This window comes from Leuresthes tenuis, unplaced genomic scaffold (genome assembly GCF_036924035.1).
Source record: "Leuresthes tenuis unplaced genomic scaffold, fLeuTen1.0.hap1 SCAF_13, whole genome shotgun sequence".
Classification (NCBI taxonomy): domain Eukaryota; kingdom Metazoa; phylum Chordata; class Actinopteri; order Atheriniformes; family Atherinopsidae; genus Leuresthes; species Leuresthes tenuis.
Window position 1 is genome coordinate 5,021,456 of NW_027325367.1, and position 19,780 is coordinate 5,041,235.

Sequence of the window (19,780 nt, forward strand, 5' to 3'; positions counted from 1 at the left end):
TGTTGATGTAAATAAGGACGGGTTAAACGGTGAAATAACCGGTTACGGTGCTGCATTCGTAGATTATCTGTAAAACTTCTATTACATCTAAATTTGAAGCGTGTGACTCAGCGAAATAACACGTAAAATGGAAATAACTACTACTTGCTGTATGCACTTTAGTTCAGTTGCATTGATTCATGTGTGGGCTCCACTTCTAGACAATTTACATTTTAAATTAATTTAGATTAGTAATGTACAATTTGATGTATTTTTAAAATCAATTTACTTTATTCACGACGGGCGGATTTCGACCGAAGCCTTGAAAGCAACATCCCGCATCCTTTATTTCCTGGAAGGAGGAGCCAGACAGGAAGGAGCGACCACAGCGGGCTGTCACTTCTCTGCCACCGGCTAACGGTACCGTGTTTCTGCCCCGTTAACTGCGAGTTAACACATTTAACCGGATGCCTCTATGATCCAGCCAACCTCACAACGAGATACACTGTGTCCAGTTTACACGAGGTAAGGAATGTCCGTTGTGATAAATTAGCTAGCGTAAGGTTAGCTAACCGTACTGAGCAAAGCCAAGATGGAACAACGTTAGATTAGCTCGCAGCGCTTAAAATTACGATCAACCATTCAATAAACCTCTTCTTTCAGACACACGGGAAAACTGATGATAAACGGAAATATTCTTAGCTTTATATTTGGAGGGCGGTGGCAGCCAGCATTAAATTAATGCTAACTTAATGACGATTTCTGAAATAGATTAAATAAAGGCTCTCGTGCGCTAATTATGTGTTTAGTAAACGCCGAATGGATGATCTGATATCCTAAAAATGTTGGATTCATTTTCTAAATTTGTACCGTATATATGTGTCCATATAACTAGAAAATAACTAAATTCCCCAAATTGACTGTAGGTTGACGTCACGCCAAAGCGACTGCTTCCAGCTGTTGCTTAACAAAACGAGACATCCTTACAAATGATTTTAGCACATTTAACAATGCGCTTCTGCCTCAACAGCGTGCTTGTAAATGTAAAATGGACGTTTTATATTTAGGATGACCAGTAGTTTAACGCAAGACGGTTTCTTTGGATAAATTAGGAAGTCAGAGAGAATTGACTGAATAAAGAGAAATGTCTTGTTCAGTTAAATAGTCAAAACGGTCCTGCTACATTTATGAATGGTTGGGTGTTAAATAGAAAGTAGTTCTCCCTGTGAAGGGGGATTAGTAAAGGATTAGAGCTTCACAAGGACAAACAGACGACAATCACGCAGTATCCCTTGCTTGATTATCGTTACTCTAAAACGCTGTGTGGTCATTGAAGCGCTAACATTGAAGTCACCTGTGTTCACAGCTGATATCATTTGTTAACAAGGGGATAAGTGTTGAGAGATGATGTCACAGTACTGTCACAAAATAACCTCTGGGAACAATATCGGCTTACTCTAAGGCATTTTGTAAATTATAATACAAGCCTGATCTAATAACCTGATTATTGGGGGGGAGGAGTCTGTTTTGCCCTGAACTTCACCTCTCCGTCTGAGTTGGTTAGGTTTTAACAAAATATTTCAATCTAATCAGGGTTTTCACTGGACAGACACATGGAAAAGCCATGAAATTTACAGTACTCTGCAAAAGTCTCGATCCACCCCAATTTCTTAAATAACTTGCTTGCAAGGAGCTGGACTTTGTTTTAATCTTCTAAAGTGGTCTTGAGCAATAGTTCTCCAGGCTCTCCAGTTTTTCTGTGGATCTCAGCTGCTTTTTCACTCATTTTCAGTCCAGTCTTTGCACCCGATCATTTTTGTTTGCTGTGCCACTTTACTCAGGCACCGAACTCAAGGGATAAACCATTGTTGTGTCGCCACATAACAGACAACTTAAGAAAGAAGCAGTTATAAAGTGGATCTTTAGGCACTTTGTTATTAGCAGTCTGTCACAAAGACACATAATTTGTTCCCAATTAGTTTCATCTATGAAAAACAGTAAAGATAACACAGTTTGACAGACAGAAAATAGGTTTTCTGCAGCAACAAGGTGATTCCCAAAGAGTAGATGAACAGGATCTGAAAGTGATGTCCTTAAGAAAGAGGAAAAAATCCAGCAAAGACCTGACAGGACCTGAGAGATGCATCTGGACCTTCAGCTGATCCATCTACTGTTGGCCCAAGCCTCATCAGAAATGCTCTCCATGGAAGGGTGGCTGTCAAGAAGCCATTCTTAAGGAAGGGAAACAGGGCGAAAAGGCTGAGCTATGCCAAATGACACAAGAAGTGGACTGAAAATCAGTGGCAACAGGTCTTATGGAGGGATGAATCCTCCCCAGAGCCCGGACCTCAACATTACTGAAGCAGTGTGGGATCGTTCAACATTTTCTTGGCAGTATGTGAGGAAATAAGACTTTTGCACAGTTCTCTACCTGCATGCTGTCCTGTGTCCACATTACTCCTCTCTGGAGTTTCACAGCAGCCACTTAACCGTATATAAATGCAGTGTTAGGCTCATGGATGTTTAGGGTTTGGTTTGGAACCAGGGAAATAAAGGCCAACAGGACCAAGGACAATGCATTTACCCTGCATCTAGATGCATGTATTGCAAGTTACTATCCAGGTTTAAACAGCTACTTTTTCAATATGAAATCTGATCTTTTTGTGTCAGTTGGAAGTCACTCTATATTGGAAAGTGCTTAAGCTCCGTACTGTACAGACTGTGTTACATATGAGCCGCCACATAAGTCTACAAATTGCATGTTCTGGTTATTCGATTAGCTTTACTCATGGAGTCCTTTACCTGGCCATCAGTGTTGCTGTGGAGTGCTGGTGGCTGCTTCTGTATTTGCGATGGGAGCTTCTTACTGCAGCTACAGCTGGTGAAACCAGGGGTTCTCGAAGACTGATCCTTAGCTATGGAAGTGGGTACATATCTGGTGATCTTGCTGCTTAGTTGGGCTGGCTGTGTTCCTCAAAGTCGCAGCCGTTTGAGGTTAGAGCCGCTGAAGTGGTTCATATTTGCAAAGCAGATTTAACACGCCACGTGCATCTTATCAGCCGTACTTTATTCATTCTGGTAAGTTCATTAAAACCAAAATGTCTGCTTTGGAAACACTGAGTTTTTCTTCTCACTCTGCTGATCTGTGCCACACCACCCAGCAGGTCACAGTGATGTTGGCGTAACATTCAGTGTTTGGAGCTGGAGTTTGATGCTGTTATGCAGTGTTAGGTTATAGCTCAGCTATATCGGCGACATTATGGTGACTAACGAACGCACCTGCACTGTTAAGATGGTAAAAACTCACATTATAACCCTGCAGTAGTTTAACGTGGACACAGTTAGCCTTTAATTAGCGCCTGTGATGTTAATCAAATTATCTTTGTATTCTCAGACATATTTTGCACATTTCCGACTTGTTTTAAATGATTTAAAAGAACAGACTTTAAGGAAGATGGGACGCGTGGTTAATAATCGGCACTTTAAATGAATTTTTTTTGGAGTGACGCAGTGTTTTCCTTGATCATGACAAACTAAAGCACATAATTTAGTTATATTGGATTTATTATGCGTACAGGGATTATTTATCTTGCTTACAGTTTAACTGTCTAGCAGAGTTTTTTTTTTTTTTTGCTTGATCATGGCTGTTAGAACCACGTAGTTAACATGGCACACACCTTCCAGAGTTATTTTTGGCAACAAAGATGCTTATTTTAGGAGAATCAGTGTGTCAGGCTAACTCGTTGCTGTTTTAACTGATTGATAATGTAAAAAGGAGCTTTTATCTGCAGTCCTCGCACGTTTTTTAGTTTTTTGACAAGCACCTTTGTTTCAAGCTTTATAAAAACTCTGAGCTGCTGCTGAATAGATGTCGGGTGCTTTTATGTTCTTTACTATTATTAGCTTTTTTTAACAAAACAAAAACTAAGTACTTGTAAGGAAAAATCAGAGTAATAGGCATTTTTTAATGTGTTTTCCTGCACATATCTCTGTGCTTTCTATATTTACTTTAATGGCAACATTTTACATTTAGATAAACTGGTCTCTAAATCTTCCTCCTCGGTAAGCATTTCGGTTAGATCCTGTTGTCAGAGTAATTCTATGGTTAAAACTGATAAGATGGTAAATAAATATCTTCAGTGTTGTTCAGTCAGTGTTGGTTTGCTCATGGGACTGTAAGAAGAATATTCCAGTATACACTGCATATCTTTATCAACTAAAGAGCTCTTTAAAAGATGACTAGAAAGTCTGGTTGATTGGAAACTTTAAAATCGTTTTGAGGGCATGTTTGTTAGTCAGACCTGTGAATCATTCAAGCATTAAAAAGGCTCCAGATTCAAGGGATGAACCAGAGTTCTCTCCACATATCAGACAACTTAGCAAAGGACCAAATGTCTTTAGGCGCTTTGTTACTAAAAGACCCATTTCTTTAGTTGCATCTATGAAAAATAGCAAAGACAGACAGAAAACAGGATTTCTGCAGCAACAAGGTGATTACCAAAGAGCTATTAGCTGAAAACTTGGCATATCTCAGCATGGTGTGCAGTGTGTCCTTAAAACATTTGAGGAAACTGGACAAGTGGAGGACAAAAGAAGAAGTGTCAGGCCTAAAAAACTATCTACAGCAGATGAACAGGATCTGAAAGTGATGTCCTTAAGAAAGAGGAAAAAATCCAGCAAAGACCTGACAGGACCTGAGAGATGCATCTGGACCTTCAGCTGATCCATCTACTGTTGGCCCAAGCCTCATCAGAAATGGTCTCCATGGAAGGGTGGCTGTCAAGAAGCCGTTCTTAAGGAAGGGAAACAGGGAGAAAAGGCTGAGCTATGCCAAATGACACAAGAAGTGGACTGAAAATCAGTGGCAACAGGTCTTATGGAGGGATGAATCCTCCCCAGAGCCCGGACCTCAACATTATTGAAGCAGTGTGGGATCATCTGACAGAGAAAGGAACAAAAGGCAGCCCACATCCAAAGAAGAGCTTTGGGATGTCCTTCAAGAAGCCTGGAGAACTATTCCTGAAGACTCCTTAAAGAAATGACAGAAAGCTTGTCTCAGAGGGTTCAGGCTGTGTTGGAGAATAAAGGAGCTCAGACCAGAGGTTCACTTTAAAGCTGCTTAGTTGTAAAAACTCTACAAAGCAACTTTTCTTTGTTTGTCTCTCAGCTGACAGCCTCTGAGCTAAAACTCTTTGGACTAAAGTTTGATGCATACATGCACAGGGACTGGAATAATTTTCATACCATCAGTCTTCCTGGTGTCCTTATCATCATAGTTTGCATACACTCAGGCCAGTTTTGAATGTCTGCTCCAGAGAGACTGCAGTTTGCCAATTAACCTAATAGAACCTGATCGACCGCTTCAGTTTGTGCTGTTTGATCAGTGCACAAATCACATTGGTCAGCAAGGTTTATGTTGGAGGGGGGAAAATATGGAAGACTTCAGCGTGGTTGGAGAAATATTTACCTCGGCAATCTTGGCTCCAACAGGAGCGCCATCTGGCCCTGTGGCGCCTCATGTCTGTTGTGACCTCCCTTTCTGCAGAGTTTATTTCCATCAACAGCCTGCTTTGACTTTTCTTGTAATTTCGTGGTACAACAGCCGCTTAAAATCCGACTTGTACCACTGCTGCATTTAGTTCTTATTTTCAGAGAAGTGTGATTAATGAGGGGCAAGAGTACTTGCATTTTAAAAGGTTTCTTTTAATGGGGCGTTTTGATTGCTTATTCAGTTTTTCGGTCTCGTCGGTGAATGAAGACCAGCTTGTGAATGGAAAATAATCTCTCAACAAAGTGGGGAAACAGATTTTTGTTATGCAACCTGCAAATATTCTTCCGGCAATCCAGGCTGACACACATTATGTGTGTTTTCATGCATACAGTAGTTCTAATGCATTTCTGTGTTTAAGCATGGTCTGTATAGCTGCAGCACGATTCCCACCCTGTTAATATTCATTCAGCTTTTTGTTCAGTTGCATTTAAAGCTTTACAAGTAGTTTGATTTTTTTCTAATAGTTATACCCTGAAAAATCTGTTAATGCAGCATGGATGTTTCCTAATGGAGAAGACTTAATTATGATTATAATCTGCCTTTTTGTCAGACTTTAGTGGTCTCAGAACTTAAAATGTAACTGTTATAATGTAAAGTACCATCTGGCACAGTTGTAAATGCATGGAAGCAGAGGGAAGCTGATTGTTTTTTCACATTAGTCGGCTCTTAACTAATTAGATGAGGGACAATAAAGGCAAAGCTGCTTTCCCTTGGAATCATTCAGGGTATTTTCTCATTAAATGCTAAACTGACCTGAAAGCACAAAAGCGTTAAAGGAGGAGCAGTCATCAGCTTCCTGACCAGCATTCACTGCAGTCCTGTTCTGGAAGACACCCCCAGGAAGGGAGTCTAATTTTAGAAACCACTGTGTCTGTCTGACTGAAGAGAACACGAGTGAGAGGCGTTGCTTTGCAAACACTGACCAAGCAGCTCCCTGAAAGCTGGAAGTGTTGAAATGATGGCGTACCAAACGTTTGCACCACCGTGTTGTGCTTAAAGTGCGGGGAAAAGGTTTCTTTATCAGTGAACTTCTGGGCAGGACGTTTGTGCCCCTTGTCATGAACTTCTTGCCCTTGACTGGATCTCTGCTGCTCATGTCTGCACGGGGGGGCTTTTCTGTGACACTTTGCAGCTTGAATCTTATTTAAGTAAACATTTCAACACTGTATGAGTCAGAACTTCTGCGGTCACATTAGCAGTGGGTTCCTTTGGCTTCTGATCAGCTTTTTATTGATGCATCGATTGATCTGCTGGTTATATTAGAACTGGCCAGCTTACATTTTGACCAGCTGGTCAGTGAACGCATCATGCATGTAGGAACAGAGCAGATACCTGCTGGCAAACTTTGATCTTTTCTCTGTGATAAATGAGTGTTTCCAAAGATAAAGGAACTTTTAATCACTGTAAGAAGACTCAAAGCTCAAAGCAAAGATGCCATCTTTGTCAAAAAGATGGCATCTTTGCACTGGATCTACACTTATGGACAAAAACCTAAAGGAACTAAAGGATAACCTGATGCATAAAAAAATACAAATGCAACACTTCTCTGGTGCACTTTCTATATTTGGAGATGAGTAAAAAAGATTGTTCAAATAGGAAATCTCAACTGACTTAGGTTCTGCCTAAAATAATCTTGTTTTTCTTCTTCTTTATCTTGCTTTTCTTCTTTGAACAAGAGTAAACTGCGCTGCAGATGAATTAGTCCTTTTTTGATTAAACAGTGTCAGTATTTTTAGCTGCTTCCAGATACCTCTTGTTTCAGCGTGGCTTTTAGTTTTTTCTTTATGATTTAACATTTCTATAAATGATAAACCTCCCTCCCTACAGACTGCTTTTAAAGACATGTTTGAATGAAGCTGAGTGGCTGAATGTCATCGCTTAGAGAGGCTGCTGAAGCCATTAATGTTACGTATCACATGTCTGTTTGGTTTTTTTTGACTGGGTGATGTTTAAATTGGTGCCGTACAGTCTGTGATGTTGCTAAATGAGCTGTAAGAATCCATACACTTATTCTTGTGTGCAGTGGTTGTTTTTGTCCTTCTTTTAGAACAGAACAACCTCAGTTTATTGTCACAGGACACGTCAGAGATGCACTCACTAAAACTGATGGCACATCTTAGTCCTTGTTTCCCCTTTTTAATCATTTTGCTCATTTTATTGTTCCAGCCTCTCTAAATCTTCCACCACTTGTGTCTTAAATGTAGGAAAAGTGGGGCAAACGCAACTGAAGGTTAAATTGGACTCATAGCAGTAATATTTGGCATGTAGTTAAATACTGACATCGTGCACTTATTGACATCAGGTCGCCTGGCTACAGTTCTTCTGCTTCGATGGGTCTGCTGCAGATCAGTGGCTCTGTGCTTCAGTCAGCTGTGGCGTTGTGCAGATTTATAGAAATAACTGAATTTTGTCATCCTCTTATTAGCCCTGGGGTTTGAGAGGACGGAAAAGAGGGGGGGGGGCAAAGTGAGGGAAGGTGAGACAGATGAAGACTTTTCAGAAATAAAACCTGAAGCTTAAAAATGGATCATGAATAAACGGTATATAATGCAGATATTTAGTTTGGTTAAATGTTAATTAAACTATTAATCTACAACAGAATGAGCTAAGAAAATAAAAGATAAAAGAACCTTGTTGATTATAATTAGATTAGACAAGAAAAAGTAGTTAAAAAGATATAAGAAGTTTATAATAAAGTACATAAAAGTCAAACTGAATTAAAGATCTCACTGTTTTCCAGCTTTAAAGTTGTTTTTAGCAGTTTCAAGTCTTAAAAAGCAAAATCGGAATCACCAGTTCGTGTTCTGCTTTGTGGAAAAGCCAAAAGAATCGCTTTGGAGGATCTGGAGAAGTAGTCTGGTTACTAAAACTATCTCTTTACAACATGAATTTGAGTGTGTGCAGATTTAAAAAGGAACATGTGACTGTGTGAGGCTCAGCTCCCGGAACAAAGGCCGTATTCACTCATTTGCTGTGATCACCCTGCGATTAGTGAGAGTTTACATAATGGCAGTTTTTTTTATAAATCTGCTTTGTCTGTAATGTGTAAATTAGCATCTAAAGAGATGACGGTTGTGTTTCCAGACTGGAGTTTTCTGTTGGGAGTGAAGAAGGCTGCAGCAGAGATGGTTCATGAGGAGGCTTTAAGCTCGGTTACAGCTGCTGTGTGTTGGTTCCCTGTGTCTGCGCTGGTTTTAAACCACAGCCGGACTTCTCCTGTAAATGCATTGGTGGATGTGGGAATATTTCAACACGCATGTGTCGAGCTGACCAGTCGGACTCGGACCAGGATGCTGGCCTCATCTGACGTAGACCTGAATGTGTAATCTGTTAGATCAGCAAAATGTAATCTTCTTTAGTCGATGACCCAGGTGGCTTTATTTGTATGGCTGAGTAATAGTCGTGTGCATTTGTACTGTAGCCGTAATTAACAGAGATCCCTTTGTGTTTTTTGTAATTGTGAGCCACTTATTTTATCTTACGAGGCTTTCTTTCAAAGCTCAATGGAGGAAGTCGTCATCAGAACAGTGACATGCAGGCAGGGTTTAGAAAGGCTAATGAACCCTTTGTTTTCCTCTAAAGTCATCGAGGTCTGATGATGGAGCTCTGGCCGTTAGAGATGAACAAGCAATAAAATAAAAATGTATTCCTACTTGTTGCAGGCAACAAAACAAGCTCTTGACGTCATCTGTGTTGTTGCATTGCTGTCATCCTTTTAGCAGATGTTTCTGACCGACTTTTCAGGTGAATTTCCGCTCATTCGCTGCCAAGTTTTCTAAGGATTTGCTGTTTGGTGCCGAGGGCTCGGTGTGCGATGCGTTTGCAGAGTTTTTAACGCTAATTCTAAAAGCAGCGAGACTGCACCAGAACCGCTAAGTTGTATGTCAGCAGTCTAAATGATGAACTTCAGCAGTGATGTGTCTCCAGAAAGCTGAGGAGTCGCTCGTTGTTGGGAGATCCACGTCCTGTGTTTACCTCACATTTGGCAGGGAAAGGTGGAACCATAAATAAAGTTCAGTGTGGCGTACTTCATTTGCATTTGTTTCTGAAACTGTATTCTCTGCACTGGATTGATAGAAAGTGGGCTGCTGCTTTGGAAAACACATTGGCTGGAAGTGTTAGAACAGGCAGCGATATTTGATCTTTGAATCATCCAAAGATTATTCCTGATCAAGCCATTTGTTTCCTTTTCTTTTAGAGGTGAGCCATGGCTGAACAGAACGCCTCCCGTCCTCAAAGGAAGATGTCCACCGCTGGAGAGAGTGTGTACAAGATACTAGGGCTCGAGAAGGGAGCATCAGCGGAGGACATCAAGAAAGCGTACAGGTGAGGCGTCTAAGTGACGCGTAATCTCTGTAACCGAGTCTCACTTGTGTCTTTAGGAAGGATTAGCTTCTGCAGCAGGAAGATCATTAAAACAATGATCTGGCACTGAGCAAAGAAAAACCTGGAGGCAGAGGATAACAAACAGGGTCCTGTAACCGAGAACCAGGTGTGACACAGAAGCTGTTAAACTAACGGATCTACCGCGCTAAAAACAGGAAATCCAAAACTCAAAGATCCAAGAACCACGACCAGTGGGGCATAATGGAGCCAAGAAGGTTGGAGCTATAAAGGGACAGAAAATGTAGATTCTCCTTTAAGATTTTAAGCCCACAATGACATCAAATGACTCATAGTTTTGTTTCTAGAAGCTGATGTAGAACATCAGGAAGGAGATGAGCAGATTAACCGACGGGGATTTGAACATCTGACTTTTTTTTTCCCCCCTCAAACTTTGTCCTGTAACAACTAAAGTTTCCATGTGTTCATTATTTACTTTTTTTTCTTTCTCTCCTGCCAGAAAACTAGCGCTGAAGTATCACCCAGACAAGAACCCCGACAACCCGGAAGCCGCAGAGAAGTTTAAGGAGATAAACAACGCCAACTCTATTTTAAATGATGAAAACAAGAGGAAGATTTATGATGAGTATGGCTCCATGGGCCTCTATGTGTCGGAACAGTTCGGAGAGGAAAGCGTCAAATATTACTTCCTCATGTCTAAATGGTGGTTCAAGGTTTGTTTCTTTTTGTACTTATGTAGAGTAACAGCTGCTGGTTTATATAATCCTTGTTTCAGGAGGCATTTGGGGAGTAATACTTTGTCAAAAAAGCCAGATGAAAACCTGCATATAAGCTGAAAGTGTGGGCAGTTTGTGACATTTCCATATTCTATTTATAATGTGAAGTCTTAGATATTCAGTTTTATCTGATGCAGATGCACTGGCACTTTATTGCACGTAGCCACTTTTGGTTTTTTGATTTTTTTTTTTTTTTAATGTGAAGTGAACACAACAGCTTCAAATTCCTCCACTGAATATCAGATAAGTGTTTTAAGATCTACCAGCAGCATTTCTCTGGTGGCTGCGACTGATCTCCCACACAGTAACCAATACTGTTCATTAATCTAAATGCACTTACTTTTATTCTAGGGGGGGGGGGCATAAATTAACACTGAACTGCAGCTTTAACACTGCATTGTGATTATCAACTTGTGTGCTGAAGCCACACAGATGAACGCTTGGGGTCCACTGGTGACTTGATCACTCAGTCAGTTGAGTTTGGGTCTACAGGACTGAATATGCTGTTTTAGTCCAGACAAATGTGGAGATTAGAGCTAACAAAGACAAAGAACATCTGTACAATGTAATACGATCTAATAAAACAGATGTGCAGCAGATGTGAAGCTTATGAAATAAAGTTTTTGTTGACACTGTCAGAAATGATTGTATTTGTGTATTTTCTGATCAGTTGGTTCTGTCTGTTCTTGCTCTAAAGGCTCTGAAGTAAAACATTGTAGCTCGCCAGAACCTACATTTGATAAATGAGCTCCTGGTTCGTCTTCTTTGTGTTCCTGGTTTACTTGCAGCGTAGCACATACTCATGCTTTCTAATCGAGCCAGCTGTACCGACTGCAAAATTACATCTGTAATCTGTTGGAAAGGACTAAAGAAAATCCTCCCTGTCGACTCTTTGTACATGAAGATTAAATTCTGCAAGATGTGCATGTTGCCTGTCGTATAACTAAGGATCTGTTTGTCTGTTAATCCCTGCAGAGTCTGGTGCTGTGCTGTACGATTTTCACCTGCTGCTGCTGTTGCTGCTGCTGTTGTTTCTGCTGTGGGAAGTGCAAACCGCCCGATGACGATGAAAGCTACCAGTATGTCGACCCGGAAGACCTGGAGGCTCAAATCAAAGCAGAGCAGGACGGAGGTGAGTGGTGTCGGCCCCGTTAGTCTTTATTACGCTTCAAAATCCAGCGCTGGTGTCCCAGATATTCTGCTTCCTTTGTGTAGGAGGTCTTCTAGGTTACTCCTGTACAAAATAATCAAGTCATGTCCAGATATTCATGTTTGAATGAATGGATTTGAATTTGGGCTGGGAGATAATTGCACGTGTTTATGCTACTATTTCATATGAATTAGACTAAATGTTCACATATATTGTGTCATGGGTGTTTTTACTTAAGGACTATAATGAAATTAGAACCCTTCCAGGTTTTATGCTCCTCCTCGACAAAGCACAGCTGCGTAATATATATATATTTACATGTAAATTGAGAGATAAATCTGTAAAACAAGTGGCCTGTATGAAATCTGAACAGGCAAACCTGTGGAAGGGTTTATTTAACACCTTGCTTGGTGAAATAATAGTCCTGAAGACTACAGTTAACCAGCAGCCACTGATTTTACAAATGCAGCATCACCTGACTAAAATAAACATTTGATAATATCGGTGTTAATTAGATGTTAAATGACTCTGGAGTAGGTTTCTTCACATGTGACTGCAGCTTTAAACAGCAGGGACGTAGGTCAGCTTGGGATTCAGCCACAGTTTGTTCAAAATGTTTCATGTGAAGCTGGTTGCTCTGGTTAAAAAAAAAAACAGTCACTTACAGTGAGGAGAAGTTTTTAGACAAATGCAGTGGTGAAGCTGGGCTGTGACTGAGGGAGACGGATGGTGTTAGATTATATCGTCTGAAGAAATACTAGCATGACTTTAACCACAGAAAATGATGGAGGTGACAACCATTTGTAGCCAAGCTGGACATGAAGGTGTCTTGGCTCGATATTTCTTTCTGAGCAGCGTTGCAGAAACCGGTCCCGGCGTTGATTGTGATTTAAGACGAGTGCATTAAAACGACTCTTTTCTTTAAGTCGACAGTTTATTTGCTGACATAAACAGTTTTAGACTCGCATGTTGCAGCTGTGCTTCTTTCAAAGATTTTTGTTTTTAGTATTAAAAGATATGTGCAGGCGCTGCTGGGTTGAACTTTCTATTCCATTGGCTACAGGTGTCATCATCTCTGGTCTGTAACTATCAGAACTTTCATCACTCTTGTATTTAAAGACTGTAGCACTTAGACACAGATGTCTAATCCTACCATCTACTACTATTTGATCAGTATTTTTCATAGATGCAACTAAAGAAATGAGAACAATTGCTTGTTTTTGTTGAAGGCTGCTAGTGAAAGATTAAATTAAATTGTATTCTTTGCTAAGTTTTCTTACATGTATGATTTTTATTAGAGCTCAGCAGAAGTTCAGCAGTGCTTTCAAACGAACCACAGCTGCACACTTGGTCACTATTTCATTCTTTTTATTACCTTCTGCTAACAGAAACTGAAAAATCTGTCAATGAGGGCAGGTTTACCAGGAGTTCAGCTGCACTGAGAGAGTAGATGAGGAGAGAACAGATGTAAAGCAGAATGAGATGTAATGACGTCACAGATATGCTAATCAGGCTGTGATGTCATTTAGAGACTTCTAAAACTTCTAATGACATTAGAAATAATTGGCAACACTGACCTGGAGAACTGTTGCTCCATATAACTTTAAGAGATTACAGGAATCTCTGGCTGCTTGGAAGGAAATCTAAAGAAATCAGGGTTGGATCAAGACTTTTCCACCTACAGCAGAGGCTACAAAGTTTCACAAGTTTCTCTTTACCACCTCCCTGTGAAGCTTTTTTTGCTAACCAGGAAGCTCTGTGCTAATAATTACTAATAAGATGATGTTAAAATGTAATTTAACTGCTGTTCAGGAAGCACTTTACATTGTGCAACGTTGTTATGCTAAATTCATCCATCTTAAGCAAATGGTCATATCAGAACAAGCAAAGCTAGAACGCTAAAAACTCTGAGTGCATTAAAAGGAGCTTTTTATTGCTTTTTAATGAATGATATTACGTCTCAGAAGAAGATGGGTTTGGATAACTGCCATAAAAGTCATCTTAATCCTTACTTATACTTCAGGATTCGTGTGTTCATCTTCCAATCCAACAGGTAACACAATAATCATAATCCAGCCCACATCTAATTTGGATTCAGAAAGCCCAGAAGACCAGAGTAAGCCCATCCCCCTGCCTATGCCTATGCCTCCACCTGAGCCCCAGTCGCCGACCTCGGCCAACGCAGCAGGGGAAGAGAACCCAGGGGAGACCTTACCAGGGTCAAAATGACTCGTAAGAGCCACCGCGTCCAATTCCTGTGTCCCATTTTGTCCATCCGTTCTGTCTTGTATGAGAAGCCATCGTCATGCTCAGTGTTGCATGTTTGCTTCTTGTCTGGCTCTATGCAGCTTCTGCCTCTTCACTCACCCATAACAAACAGCTCCAGCTTCCAGTCACATCAAGTGCAGCAGACTTCCCGTTCATGTTGTTTCGTACCTGCATGTCTTCAAATCGTCCAAATGCTCTGGGTTGCAGAGGGGAAAGCTGACTATGCTGCATCCGTGCTGCTTTGTTTGATATCATCTATGTGCATGATCTGATGTGACCCTCAGTGTTGTATGAACCAGATATTCACTGACATGAAATGTGTGAAAATACAGCCTTCGTTTGTCTGCTTTATGAAAGAAAATAGATTTTGGATTAGTGTTTTTTTTTTGTTTGTTTTTTTTTGTTTTTTTTTTTAAAAGGGATTTTCCTGCTTTTCTTTGTTTAACTTATAGCTTAAAATACGAAGCTGTGTTACAGTTACTGGTGTCTCACTGTTGGTTCTAGTTCTGTCGTAACAGTTTTGTGGCTTTTTGTTTAAACGTTGTTCATACATTTTTGTCTAATTGTCTCCTTCCACAGGAAAGTGATCGAGTGAATCAGCCTCAAAAAGCAAAAGCAGGAAGGTAAGATACAGTCTTCTTTTTCCCATGGGCAAGGTTAAACCCAGAGTAACAGAAGTTAGCATGAAGGGAACTCGCTGGTTATAATGTGCCAACACAACCAATATCTGGGCAAAGACTTCCTGTCCCGTTGCCTGGTTACTGTTTAGGCAGAAAAAACACGGATGAATTGGGGGAATAGTTTCTGCTCAGATATGATCAGTGATCAGTTCTGCTCAGTCTGCTGTGTAAACAGTACATTTGTACAAGGCATCCGTCGAGGGTGAAATAATCAAAGAAAATCCTGGCTGCACATCGGTGTCACCTCAAGCTCAAAGTTTCACTTCCACATCCCAACTCTGGTAGAATTTTTATGCAACCATCCTTTAAGATTATCCTACAAACAGACAAAAATCAGAAAAGTTTGCCCCTTTCTTACTCATTTCACACAGATTAGTTTAAAAGTACGTTTTATTACTAGGTTTTACTCACAGCTAACTGAATATATCTGAAATTCCATGTTTATTCCCAAACATAAACCATAATAGAAACCTATGACATAAAAGTGTGAATTTAAGCTACAGTTCATATTTCCTGTGTGATTTTTGTCATGGAGCTCCATGTTGGGAATCTTTTGCTGCCCTTTTTTTTGCGCCTTTTTGCTCCATATCTCTGTTTTTACCTTTACTTCTCTTCTTCCTAAGCCTTTCGAGCCCCTACTATCCAGCTACATCTGACTGCGGCCAGCAACCCGTAGAAAAACCAGCCCAAAGTCACCAGCCAACCCAGACCCACATCTCAGCCCTGACCCACCTCAACCTACCTGATGTACCCAAGAACACCTGCAAGGGGCTCCCGCCACAGAACACCGTGGAAATAGCCTTTTTTGGCAGCGCTAAGACAGTTTTGGTTCATGGCAACTAGCCGTCCTCCACCAAGTCCCCCTCTCCTCTTCCAGCTTCCCACAAGTCGGTTCAAAGCTGGATGCAACCTGAAGAGCAGTCCTGTTATCCACGGTGAGGCCTAAACTCCATCCTTATCTGTACTGGTCATCCCATTCCAACCAGTAAGGATGTGACACCGACCAGGACGATGGATGGTGAAAACAGCATAATAATAGAAAGGTGATCCTCGTTATTTATCTGATATCCAGACCTGGACTGGAACTTCTTTTCCTCTGTCCCAACCTTGCCGCCTTCCTTAATTTTGGACTCCGTCGGCCATCAGCAGGAGCATTTTTTTGCATTTCTCCTCGGTTGCTTCGAAGCTGCCCTCTAAAAAAGAAAGCCATGAGGTTGGTGGTAAATATAAAGCCACTTGTGACGTGCACGCATCATCAGAATCCAGCTGTGGACAGAAAACACACCGTAAGACTTGACGACATGAGCGTGGAATATTTTTATCTCCTTTTCTTCTTCCTCGTGTGAATGATTGCATTCATTTAGGTGTTGCATTTTCATCCTCTCAAGCTAGCTGTTGATGCCAAGTGTGGTGGTTTTTAAAAACAGAAAAAAAAATGGGTAAAGGGTAACGTTTTTCATCAGGATGTCGCTGCATTTCACGGTTTGATGCTAAATTTCCGAGCCAACCTGTAGTTGAGGATTTAGAGTGGGATTGGGAATAGATTCGACTGACTTGCTTGTTTTTTTTGTTGTTTTATATCCCTCTACAATGCACACAACCCAAATCACAGAACATTCGGCGACTGCTCAGCCTAAAACCCATCCTGTATACGAATTCGTCCCTACTCCAGCCGTTATGTCAGTGCGTGCTTACAAAGAATACAAACCCCCTGCTGTATATTCTGTTGACTCAAACGAGTAATGACTGATGCCAAACCACGGAGACAAACGGAGCACTGAAGGTCTTTAAGTTTCCATCCTCCTTTTGCTCCGTCTTGTGCTGCAGTCCCTTTATTTGGTTGACCAAAGCCAACAGCTTCATGTAGCCAGCCCCATGATGAACTGGGTTCACGCCAGTGGCTTGTGGAGATGCCATTACGATTCTGATTGTCAAAGTCTATGCACCTCGTGAGGCGGGTCTGTTGCCATTTCACGTAGTTTTCTCTTTGCAGACTCGGTTAATGTTGCATATCTTTTATTCCACGTCCCAACAGGACTGCAGAGACCAGCAGCCTGGTGATGAGTAACCTCGGGTCCAGATTCACTAACACTGCATTGCAGAGGTGATCTTCTACTTTAACTGCTCCACGGTTAGTGGAGTGCTTTTAGGTTTTATTCATTTTATTTCAGGGCCATGGGAAATAAGCGTTCAGAAAGTAATCATTGGTCCTTTATTGTGATTTTCAGGCACTCACATTTTAGCTGGTGGACCGATCCATCAGCTCCTGCATCTTTAACCCATAAACACAATTTTCACTGACCTGTGTTCAGTTTCCAGGATGGTAGACTCTCTACCTGAAGTGCTGTGCCTTGAGGAGTCATTGTAGAGGTGACAGCTGATTAATTTTCTGCTGTCACCTCTACATGTTTTAAGACTGGTGTGCAGCATTTAGCCGAGCACGACCAATGAAACGAGGCTTTGTGTGTCCTCTGGTGATTAACATGGCCTCAGCATTTCTCTCTGCAAACCTTTAGTGAATCTGGATCAGATGTGACTTCACCTGAGGTTCATACGCACATTTTCCTTTTTGTTTTTCTTTCACAAGCCTCAAATCACCTGATTTAAACTAGTGTTTTTGCTTCTGAAATAAAGAATCCACCACAGGTGATTTTTGGCTTTCAGGCTTATTATCTGACATCGTATACGAAGAAAAGGGCGACATGTCATTCGTAAGAAGCTGCAATCAGAGTATTTTTGGCATTTGTACTCACAAAGTAACAGATATTTAACCTAATCAATTGAATATTTCAGCTTTTGTCAATTTTACACGAGGACACTGAAGTTATGTCGGTGGTTGCTTTGAAACCACGGGAACATTTTCCTCGTTCTGTACTGTTGGAGGACGTACCTTTATTTTCTGTGTCTGCAGGAACTGAGGATGATCACAGCTCATAGAGCTGTTTTTAAGAGTCTTTTGGCTCCTGTCCTGGAAAAGGTGATCTCCGTACTGTGATTTTGTTGAACCCCTGAACGCAGCATCAGCACCTGTTATCACAAAAAATCCATGTGAAACAAAGGCCTTGTCATAAACAGCTGTTCACTTCAGCCAATTATTTACCAACCGCCAAGTGATGAAGGATAAAAGTGATGTAACTGCCAGTTGAAATGACCTAATTCCTCTGTTGCATGTAAGCTCAGTTCCCTCCCTTTTTTTTTTTTCTCTCACTGTGTGTTTAGATTTTTTGAGGTTAACGTTAAGAACAAGTTTGGGGTTTTTTTTTTTCCTTTTAAATGGTGATTTCTGGTGTTGTTTTTGAATGTTCAACCAATAATTGTACAGGTATGTCACAGATGGTTCCCTCTGTGTTGGGAAAGCTCTAATCTGACCCTAAAAGACCCTAAAAAAGCAGTTAGGTGACCTAAGATCGGCTACAGTTCCTGCAGCGACACACTAAGAGAAGATCTTCCTCCAATGGTCATAAGAAGGTGACCTCGGTGTTGTCCAGCATGAAAGGATTTATCTCTGACAGCATCTTGTGTGTGAAAACATTTTTAATAACTTACCACACAGACATTCTGATACATTTGATGCACTTTAATGCTAAAATATTTGCATTATTAATCTTGCACGTTATTGGGGAGGGTTTTAGCCAGCTGATGGTTACCTGCAGAGCTTTGAAGTAAAAGAGGGATCCAGTGAGCATTGACCCATGGCAAATTAAAGAAACTTTACTTTACTTTTATTATAAATCAACATAATAAGATATGTTGAATGTTGCAGCTCAACATTGGATTTTTCTTACTTTTTTCCAGAGAAAACAGGTTAGCTGTTGCTAACCGTAGCTTGTTTAATAGCTCAAAATTGACCACATCTACATGAAAGTGACGCAGACTAAACGAAAAGCGCTCAATTGAAATGGAAACATTTTGCTGCCATAAAACATTTAGTTACGTAGAAGTGTTTGGAACAGTTCGTCCTCTGCAGATTACTGTTTCTTAACGGCCGTACATCTGTCCTTCCTCCCTGTTGGATAAAGGCCGCTGTGTCCCGTGTAAAAATGAGCTTTTTAAGAGCCGTAGACTCGAACGCAACATTTCCCAGCTGAACTTAAACTAAAACAAAAGTATCTGCATCCCTTTTATTCCAGCTCTGTCTCTTGATCACATATCAGCTCGTGTTTCTCCGTGGAGCATTTCTGCAAACTTGAAATCATCCTGCGTCACGTTTTTATCACCGGTGACCAAAACATTTCATAACTGCTTTATTTTTTAGACTCGCTTCGATTAAATGTGATGAGGCCATGAAGCACTGACAGAAATATTTATTATTTTCTTAAAATTGTTGTAAATAACTGACTGAATCCATGTTGGTTATGGGCATGATTTACCAGTGTACATACATTTAACCTTTTTTAATTTATATCACTTAGAAAAAAAAGAACATCGAGTGTGGTGGAAGGTGCTGATGCAGATGTTGAATAAAGACTCTAAAGTCTGTGTGTTTACTGGCTCAGTTGATCCATGCTAATGTGTGAGCGTTCCTCCAGACACAGATGACTCTTATCATTTAATGGATTAATTAACCAGTTGGACAATCTACCAGATTTAGCTGTGTTTCTCTTCAAAGCGCAAAAATAAAAGGAAAAACCTTAAATTGAACACGACATAGCAACAAAAAAACATGATGGAACCAGTTTATCAGCGTAGATATTTACAGTTTTTACTCTCTTGTTGTTTTTTTGGGATGAGGCTCCTGTTGTGGTTCCCTGTGGATGATGTGTAAATGAGTTGTGATGAAAATCAACCAAATAAAACGAGGGGGATTTTATAATTTCCTGTCTGTTACTTTGTCTTCTGTGGAAGCACGTTCACAGCAGCAAGATAAGGAGAAAAGATTACCTTCACAGGACTGTGCAAACGTCTTGAGTCGCTCCTCGTTTCTGTAGAGAATACCAAGAAAATTAGAAATATGTGCAAATACTGTTTTTAAAAAGGCAACAAAAAAAAAACAGAGTTTGTTCATTTCTAAGCAGCTTTAAAGTGAATATTT

At 40.6% G+C, this 19,780-nt stretch overlaps 1 protein-coding gene across 2 annotated transcripts; it reads left to right on the top strand.

Annotated features, from left to right (window-relative positions):
- The first annotated feature begins 343 nt into the window (after positions 1–343).
- Positions 344–19,561, top strand: dnajc5ga (DnaJ (Hsp40) homolog, subfamily C, member 5 gamma a). Of its 2 annotated transcripts, XM_072362194.1 has the most exons (7): positions 344–504; positions 9,729–9,856; positions 10,374–10,587; positions 11,626–11,782; positions 13,854–14,032; positions 14,648–14,691; positions 15,372–19,561. In XM_072362194.1, exons 2-5 carry the CDS (start codon positions 9,738–9,740, stop codon positions 14,027–14,029), a joined length of 666 nt encoding a protein of 221 aa, XP_072218295.1. In that variant the 5' UTR covers positions 344–504; positions 9,729–9,737; the 3' UTR covers positions 14,030–14,032; positions 14,648–14,691; positions 15,372–19,561. The 2 variants fall into 2 exon arrangements, with proteins under 2 accessions (XP_072218295.1, XP_072218296.1); XM_072362195.1 differs by lacking the exon at positions 13,854–14,032.
- Positions 19,562–19,780: the final 219 nt, after the last annotated feature.

Excerpts from the sequence above, each read along its gene's own strand:
- dnajc5ga (XM_072362194.1), top strand. The coding sequence starts at position 9,738 with ATGGCTGAACAGAACGCCTCCCGTCCTCAAAGGAAGATGTCCACCGCT. Across the intron at positions 9,857-10,373 it reads GACATCAAGAAAGCGTACAG|AAAACTAGCGCTGAAGTATC; the intron begins GTGAGGCGTCTA and ends CTCTCCTGCCAG. Across the intron at positions 10,588-11,625 it reads TGTCTAAATGGTGGTTCAAG|AGTCTGGTGCTGTGCTGTAC; the intron begins GTTTGTTTCTTT and ends TAATCCCTGCAG.